Source organism: Ceratotherium simum, chromosome 1 (assembly GCF_057802395.1).
Source record: "Ceratotherium simum simum isolate JZ-2026a chromosome 1, ASM5780239v1, whole genome shotgun sequence".
NCBI lineage: Eukaryota > Metazoa > Chordata > Mammalia > Perissodactyla > Rhinocerotidae > Ceratotherium > Ceratotherium simum.
This window is the reverse complement of record NC_141900.1, coordinates 87,410,232-87,419,673: the sequence shown is the minus strand read 5'-3', so window position 1 is coordinate 87,419,673 and position 9,442 is coordinate 87,410,232. Positions and strand designations below refer to the sequence as shown.

Below are 9,442 nucleotides of genomic sequence, written 5' to 3'. Positions count from 1 at the left end.
ATATACTATAACTTTCACAAGGTAAGGAGATCTAATTGTTGAATAAATCACTACTGATTGCTTTTGGGATGCCTGGAGAGCCAAGGAGCCCAAGATTCACGCCTAGAACTAGGAAAAATATATTTGTGTCCATCCCCAAAAGAAGTGAAACCATGCAATAAAGACAGAGTGAAGAGAGATCTCAAAGTCTCATTCCTATACATGAGACTTTTTGAAAGTGCAGGTCAATTTTTTCTCTCTTTCTTTGGTGAGGCCTGATCTTGCTACTCAGAGACATACCCAATTCCATGAAGTCATTCACTTTTAAGAGCCACTGGACTGATGGACATTTATTATAGAGTCTGCTTTAAGCATGGTGGGTATCAGTTGCATGAAGCACACTTTTTGAGTAAATGTAAGCACTGGCCAGGTGTAGGTTTCCTACACTGCATTCCACAGCACCCCATGGGAAGATATATACCTCCCCACCACCCACACACACACACAAAAGGAACAGTGGAAAAGCCCACCTGCCATACTTTCCTTTTAGTCAATGAAAAAATATTTGCACCATTATTTTTCTTTTTCTCCATTAAAAAAAGCCTAGTGTGTGTGCTTAATGAAATGCCAGTTAGTTGTATTCCACTGACAACTACAAACCATTATTCTTTAAAATATATCAGTATACAGAGGCAGATGTAGGGAGCCTATGTGTATGGAAATAAAAGCGTAGATCTGGAAACCCACCCTCCCAAATGAAAATGCCACAAAGAGATAGCACAAGGGAGAAATGGAAGCCCTGGTTCTGCATAGCTCTACCAGAGGAAAGAGGCATTTTCTTCCAAAATTGCTACGAAGATATAAGTGAACATATTAATCACTACTAGAATCCTCCTGCTGATAATTTTTAGAATGGCTCTTAAAGGTTCTGAACTATACTCTCCTCAGTTTAAGGTTTCTGTGACTCAAAGCTATTGTAATATCCACTATAAAATATATCATTATAGAAATACTATATACCTATCTCAGATAAGTGCCTGGATCAATCTTGGGTTTCATTTTTCAGTTCTATGACAAGGAGGGCAAATTTGAGCCCTCTGTTCCTCCTATTGTTTACTGTAGTACAAGACTCTAGTCAACAGAGACACATATTTCACCTTAACATACATCAATTGTCCTACAGAACTATATACTGTTAAGAACGAAGTAAAGAGGTAAACAAGCGATACCACTTATAAGCAGTTGTGTGAAGTGAGGTAAAGTGAAATGGGATGGGAGGAGAAAGAAAGGCCCAACAACAAAATCCCAATTCTTGTAGCACTGAGTCTAATAGTACTTACTTGTTCCAATTTTTAAAAAGTGAAATAAAAATCAGAAAAGGGTAAACTGCTTGATTTTTTTATACTCATTAATTCTTAAAAGCTAAAGTAAGAAAAAATATATATATACATTTAAATGGAAAGTATACCAATTTCACTTTATTAGTCTAATTTAGGAATGGGATAAGGAGAATGGGGTTGAGGTCAGGTATGAAGGAAGAGGGTTAAAACTTGTGACAAAGATCCCTTCAAAACTCTGGTGCAGTCCTCAATCACTGCAGCCTAACTGTCAGTCAATAGAGTTGAAATCCAAAATACTAAAAGCAGACTCCTGTTCTCCATTTCTGTCCAGTGACTCTTCAGTTACAGTGTGATGAGGTCTACCAGGTTGCCTTTCGGAGGAGTCATGCTGTCAGGAAAGAAATTTACTAAGGTGTCAAAGAGCTGAGTTCTTTGAGCATAGGTGTGATCCACATCTGAAAAGCCTGGTGAAGAAGAGATACAAAGAAACTCATCCATTGTGTTTAAAACTCAACATGTAACAGAAAAGGTAGTTGAGAAAAGCAGCAATGCATAATGGAAAAATGTAACCAAATCAGGCTTTAAAACCAGATAGGCAAGGGTCTTGATCCAAGTTCTACCACCAGGCAGTGATCAGCCTTTCTGCAACTGTTTTCCGAGCTGTAAATTTGTGATAATCCTGTTTACTTCACAGACTTATTGTGCAGATCAAATGCAATTATGTGAAAAGTACCTGGCCAAAAGACTGGCACTTTAGTCATTGACAGTGATTTCTCTCTTTTCCTTACAATCATTTTCTTTTCTAGTCAACTGAGCAAATTTCACTCTTCTTTTCTAATTTTATATATGCTTCTGACCCACTAAAACTTTTTTGGTAATAAAAATATAATAAAATCAAAATGAAAGAGGTCTTTAGAAAGTGGTCTAAAATCACTCAAACCTTCAGGGCTGGAAGTAGTCTGACATAACTGAGTTGAAAATATAGATGGCTGAGGGGAAGAAAGACATGTACTGTACGTACAATGGAACCTGGCACCCAGTAAATATCACATCTTTATCATATTATGTACCAGGCTCTATGCTAGGCACACACTATGTGGAAAACAGAGCAATGAACTACTTTTATCCAGCTGAATATTAGAAAGTGGATGATATTCTTAAAAGGTGGAGAACACTGAACTAAAGGATTTTTTCCCTTTAACCTCTAGTAAACACTTAGTTTTCAATTTTGCTCCAGCCAAAGGAATATTCAGTAAGATACCTCTTTCCTTTAGTCAGCTGGTATACTGCTCCCAGCTGCTTCAATTTTTTTAGGCACATATGAAGTATGTAAATGATAAACTAGTCTTTTGCTTTTCCCCATTCCTGACTGGGCTAACTGAAACATGAGAGCCCTACTGAGTGCCATCAGAAACAGAAACAGAGCCAGAAAGAGTTATATATGCCATGACACCCAGAGAAAACTACTTCAAGTTGGACTGATTTTCATTCAACTTAGAATACAGTTTTAGGTGCAATCTGTTTTTTAATCTTGTAAAGAACACGAATAGAACATAACATTGCCAAGGATACCAGTTTCCTGGAAGGAAAATAAACAATGCCTCCAGAAAGGTACATTCCCTTTTATTTTAAAAAATTTTATTATTATTTTAAGTTTGAGGGCAAATGTTTACTCCTTCGAGCCAAGCTTAAGATTTAACAAAGCCTACTATCATATCATAGAAATGAATGGAAGGAAATACTCCAAAAAGTTAAACAAAGGTTATATCTGAATGGTGAGATTATGTTCTTTTTTTCTATTTTATGCTTTTGTTTTCTAAATTGCTTTTTTTCAACTTTTTATTTTGAAAAATTTTAAACTCATAAAAAGTTTCATGAATAGTACAACAAACACTCATATGCCCTTCACCTAGATTCAACAATTGTTTTTTTTTTTTTTTTAAAGATTTTATTTATTCATTTTTTTTCCCCCCAAAGCCCCAGTAGATAGTTGTACGTCATAGGTTCACATCCTTCTAGTTGCTGTACGTGGGACTCGGCCTCGCGTTGGACGGAGAAGTGGTGCCTTGGGGCGTGCCCGGGATCCGAACCCGGGCCGCCAGCATCAGAGCGCGCACACTTAACCGCTAAGCCACGGAGCCGGCCCATCAACAATTGTTTAACATTTTCCCACTTATGTTCTCATTCTCTCTCTACGTGTGTGTGTGTGTGTGTGTGTGTGTTTCTGTGTACCCCACCCACACATTTTTTGTGGAACGATATGGAAGTAAACTGTAGACATCTTCACCCCTAAATACTTGAGTTCATTTCACCTAAGAACAAGAACATTCACTTAACCACAATATATTAAATTTAGGAAATTTAACATTTATGTCCCAGTAATCTTTTTTATAGTCATTTTCTGCACTAATCTAAAACTCAATCCAAGATCAAACATTGTATTTAGTTTGCAAGTCTCTTTAGTCTGGAATAGTTCCTCAACCTCTTTGTTTTTTATGACACCAATATTTATGAAGAGTACAGAGCAGTTACGTAGTAGAATGTGTTAAATTTGGGTTGTCTCATTGCTTCCTCATGATCAGATTCAGTTTATGAAGTTTTTGCAAGAATACTACACAAGTGATACTGTGTTCTTCTCAGCGCATCACCTCAGGAAGCACGGGTTATCAGTTTGTCCCAATATTGATGATGTTAACTTTGATCACCTGGTTAAGCTGGTGCATGCCAGATTTCTCCAATGTAAAGGTGTTCTTTTCTACCTTTGCAATTAATAAGATATTGTTGAGAAGACAGTGTAAGACTATGCAAATGTCCTGTTCCCCAACAGAAACGCACCCAACGATTTTAGCATTCAGTGATGATTCTTGCTAAAACAATTATTTATATGATGGTGATTTTCTAACAATTCCTTCTAGATTTATTGGTTGACATCAATTGTAAAGAAGAGCTTTTCCTCTCTCCATTTTATTTATTTGTTTGCAGTATACACTCATGGATTCTTTTCTTGTTCAGTATGTTATATCCATTACTATCATTATTCATTTTAATACTCATATTGTCCCAGATTTGGCCAGTAAGTGTTCTTTTGAAAGTTGGCTTCTGTATCTTTTTGAAACGTCCCCATTAATTTTTGAGCACTTCCTTACTTTCCGGCACACCAATATATCCAAGCTCACTTTACACAGCTCTGGAGTCAGCCATTTTCCCAAGGAACCCTAATTCCTTTCAGTGGTGAATGATATTTAGAAACCAAGATCAGTTGTGCTAATTGCCAAGGCTGTTGTTGTTTTAGGCCTATATATATATGTCCACACATATTATACATACACTTTTTTTGAATAAAATCATTAGTTCATGCTTTCATTGCTAATTCCAATTTTTTAAGAACCATACAGGATTCTTCCTCTCCTTATCCCATTCCATATTTATATCTCCTTTCTCCCACTAAGAAAACCACCTCCCAGTAACATCATCCCATTTACTTCATTTGCTCAATCTAAAATACACACAGAACAATTTCCAGAATAAAAGCAAAAACTCAAAATTTCTTTGCTTTTATTGTCTTTAGAATATATTTCACTGAAAGTATACAGTCTAAGCACTAAAAAGGTTTAATTCTCTTTTTTCCCTTCTGTATGGTAATGTTACCAATTTGATAAATAGGTTTGTTTGTTTCTGTTCATATTCAACTTTAGGCCTTTTCCCTTCTTTGTTTTATTTTATTTATTTTATTTTCTTTATTTGTAAAAATGTCGTAGTACATATTTTTAAGAGAAGATCCTGATTCTGTGATAGTACTCTAATGAAGTAATACCATTTTCACGAGATCAGATGATTTGGGAGGGAAGGAGACACCGAGTCCCTAGTATGTGCTAGGTGCTTTATGTATGACCACATTTCATTGTCACAAAAAACAATAAAGCAATTATCATAAACTCCAATTTCAGATGAGACAATTTAGATCAGACAGATTCAGTAATTTAATAAGGTATCACAGCTGGTAAGGGAAGAGAACAGAATGTGAACCCATGTCTGTATGATTTATTTATTTTTATTAACTAACATTCATTGAGTGCTTATTAAATTGTAGGCAATGTGCTAAGTTCATTTAGCCCTCAAGAGAACATCTTTTATTCTTATTCACCATTTACCAATGAGGATCATGAAATTTACACTATCATTAGATGAATGGCTAAATTATGGTAGATCCCTATTATGGAATAGTATTTATCACTTCAGAAGAATACAATAGATCTAGTGTAGTTTCATGCAAACATCTCCAAGCCACATCATTAAATTTTAAAAAGTTAGGTTGTAGAATACATGTTTTTACATTATGTAATAAATAGAACCAGAAACTATACATCTATACATCTATATGTGTATGTGTGCACATATACAATTGATCCTCATTATTCGAAGATTCTGTATTTGTTCATTTGCCTACTCACTGAAATTTATTTGTAACCCCAAAATCAGTATTTGTGGAACTTTTGTGGTCATTCACAGACATGCGCAGAGAGGCAAAATTTTGAGTCACCACATGCACACGTTCTGAGCTGAGGTCACACGAAGTGATGCTCTGCCTTCTTGTTTCAGCTCTCATACTATAAACAAGTGTCTTTTTCAGTCTATTTAGTGCCATGTTCTTCACATTTTTGCACTTTTTCTCGGTGACTTCACTGCTTAAAATGGCCCCCAAGTGTAGTGCTGAAGTGCTATCTAGTGTTCCTCAAGGGCAAGAAGGTCGTGATGTGCCTTATGGAGAAAATACATGTGTTAGATAAGCTTTGTTCAGGAATGAGTTATAGTGCTGTTGCCTATGAGTTCAATGTTAATGAATCAACAATACAGATATATAAATATGGTGTCTTTAAACAGAAACACACCTAAAGCAATGCTATGTATTGATCGCTGACAAAAATCTTGCAACCAGAGGCTCACAGGAACCTAACCCTGTATTTCCCATAGGAGCAATGGTTCAGTATTCACTAATTTAGCATTCCCAATGACTTTATAGAATATTACTGCAAATAATGAGAATCAACTGCATCTGTATGTCTGTATATATGGGTGTGTGTGTGTGTGTGTGTGTGTGTGTGTGTGTAAAGATCTGCCAGATATGGGTGATTACACTTGAGGGGAGGGGACAGAGATTAAGGGAAGTTGTTCAAGGAGAATCTTAAGCTTTCCTTGTAGTCAATGTTTTTCAAAAAGTACATTAAAAAGGGGTGGGGCACTAGGAAACTCATCAACAGTAACATGACTACTTAAATGGTAGAGCTAGGACAAAAAAGGTTGTATTGATTCTAAATCTCATGCTCCTAATCAGTTTCTCTCACTTCATTTTCACCATACAGTGGAATGAGGAACTTATCACCCAGAGCAGTGGAAACTGGTAAAGCTCAATGAGAGGTAGTATAGTTGGTGGTTTAGAGAATGAGCTCTGAAGCCATACTACTAAGGCATCTGGTTTTGCCACTCACTAAGCACTATTCCTGGGCAAGTAAGTTACTTTAGCCTCTCTGTGTCCCAGAATCTTCATTTATAAAAGTGGTTCAGAACATTAGCTACTTTATTATGGAGATTAAATGAGTTATGACATGTAAAGTGCTTAGAATAGTTCCTGGCCCCATAATAAGTGCTTAAGAAATTTTAGCTATCACTACTATTACGACTGAAGACAATGACTGCTCTAAAAAGAAAGTGACCTATTGGAAATATACTTTTAAGGTAACATCCTAAATAGACTAGGTAGCTTTTCCTATTTATGGTAAAGAAGAAATAACAAGACTTCTCATTTTTCTCCTAGACATAAGTTTCTTTATTTATACTTCTTATTTCTAATAATAAACTTATTATTTTACAAAAAGCACCTGTAAACACATGGGCTACAGACAGGAGGCTGAAGAAAGTATCTTGTTGAAATCTAAGTTTCGTGGATACAGCAAAAGTATAAAGGCTAACAGGGCATAGTAAATGCTGTGAAATTCCTAAGGCTCATTCACAAATGTCAACACAGTGCCACAAAACACTGGACTTTAGACATAAAATATTTTAAAAATTTGTCTGAACTGATACTTGCATATCACATTTGGACTGTAAACTTCTAAAGAGAGGTATGACGACCAAAAATAGGCAATACGCACTATAGACCGGATTTTTCCTACTTGTCACATACCTTGCCGAAAATATGCTCTTAAAATTAGCAAAATGTCTGAGTTCAAGCTTAAAAAAACCCACAGCCACCAACAGCTCTAAGCCAAAGATGCCCAGAGGCAGAGGTTATTTTTCTCTGAAGTCAGTCATTTTTCAAAACTAAGATAATGCCAGCTATTTGTAAATCACTTTCTATCTTTCTAACTCTTTAAATTACATATAACATTAGTAAATACTTTAATTCTCACTAAGAAGTTAAGATAAACTGGATTAATTCTGAAGGGAACTAGAAAGTTTGGCTGAGGCAAAATTTTGGGGAGAGAATTTAGAAAATGAAATATTCAGTTTATCTATACATGTAAGACGTATACACCTACACATTAAATAACCTATTTGATTTCTTTTTTTTTTTTTTTTTTTTTGCTGAGGAAGACCGGCCCTGAGCGAACATCTATCGCCAATCCTCCTCATTTTTTTTTGCCCCTTTTTCTCCCCAAAGCCCCAGTAGATAGTTGTATGTCACAGCTGCACATCCTTCTAGTTGCTGTATGTGGGACGCGGCCTCAGCATGGCCGGACAAGCGACGCGTCGGTGCGCACCCGGGATCTGAACCCGGGCGCCAGTAGCGGAGCATACGCACTTAACCGCTAAGCCGGCCCAAACCTACTTGATGTCAATTCTAAGTAGAGTAAAGGTAAAACAATCTGATAGAAAATGAATGAGAACAAGAACCAGGAACTGTACATAAGCATGAAACCTTATGAAAAGTACTTTTTGTTTATAAATAACATATCAAATTTCTCCTTATTAAAATTAGCATACAACCTGAATTTGCTCCTCATCCAAATTCACCAATGTTACAAAGACGATTACATTTTTAAGGGAGGTGATAGTAATAGTACCTTGAATGGAGCACTGACTAAGTGTTTTATTGTGCTGCTCTCCATAATTATTTCATTTAATTCTCTTAACTTGAGGTAGTACTCTCATTACCTTAATGATTAGAAAGGTGACTTGCTCAAAGTCACTTCTAAAATTAGCAAGTGGCAGAGCTGGTATCTGAACCTAGATTCTGACTCAACCACCACACTCTCATCTCTTAATTACGAAACATACTGCCTCCCTTCCACGTAGGAAATAAAATCCTATAGGAATTTTCCCTTTTTGTATTTTTTTTCTATTGTTTTCAGTGTATCTGAGGTTTGTTTAGAATTCAAGTAAAACAAATTGCTCCTGACAAAATATGTTAGCTTACTGTGAATAGGGCAGAGACAGAAGAAAGGAGTTAAGCTAAAGTTAGAATATTTGCTGATACCAGCCTAACATATTTAAATGATTGCCAAGAAATTCTTGCTCTAAAGGCTAAATATATGTCAGCCAGAGACATTTTAGTGCTGCCTACCAATAAAATAAAAATAATGGCTCTGAGCTGTGGTGTCCATACATAACAAGGCACACATTCATTCAAACTGAATATCTATGTGCCAAGCTTCTAATTCACGTATAACCAGATCTCTGTTTCAAATGATAAAATTCAAAAGGGTATAAACTTTCTAAAATAATGCTTATACCTAGATTCTCCATCACAGGGTTGAGACTTTTTAACAGCCTAAAAACATTTTTTAAAAGCCCTCAAGTGTATGGAATAGTGGTGAACAATTACCTAAATTTTTAGAAGAACCTATTGGAGTTATGTTTTATAGCAGTCCAACTCAGTCTTGCCCTGTAGAATCCTACATATTCTGGAATTAGAACTCAGGACTGGCGTTGCTTAGATCAGTAGAGAAGGCTCAATTACTCGTTATGGAAAAAGAAAGGCCAAGACCCCAAGAAACACTGCTATTTTTTCCCATCCCAGTGAAAAACGCCAGAATTATATATCTCTGTTTTTTCCTTTGAGGTATGGTTCACCTTTAAGAGACAAAAGGACAAACAATGAAGAAATTAAACTGATATCCAGAAGT

General features: G+C 36.0%; 1 protein-coding gene across 6 annotated transcripts in view; it reads right to left on the bottom strand.

Moving 5' to 3' along the window:
- Positions 1-1,435: 1,435 nt before the first annotated feature.
- Positions 1,436-9,442, bottom strand: part of MKLN1 (muskelin 1) — a 311,196-nt gene continuing 303,189 nt past the window's right edge. For 4 of the 6 annotated variants that reach the window (XM_087430799.1, XM_004430757.3, XM_004430756.3 and 1 more), the window contains one exon: positions 1,436-1,783. In XM_087430799.1, the coding sequence (XP_087286925.1) occupies positions 1,662-1,783 (122 nt within the window). In that variant the 3' untranslated portion in view covers positions 1,436-1,661. Of the gene's footprint in view, positions 1,784-4,890; positions 6,078-6,405; positions 9,390-9,442 lie in introns of those variants that run through there. The other 2 variants (XM_087430812.1, XM_087430806.1) reach the window with 2 other exon arrangements.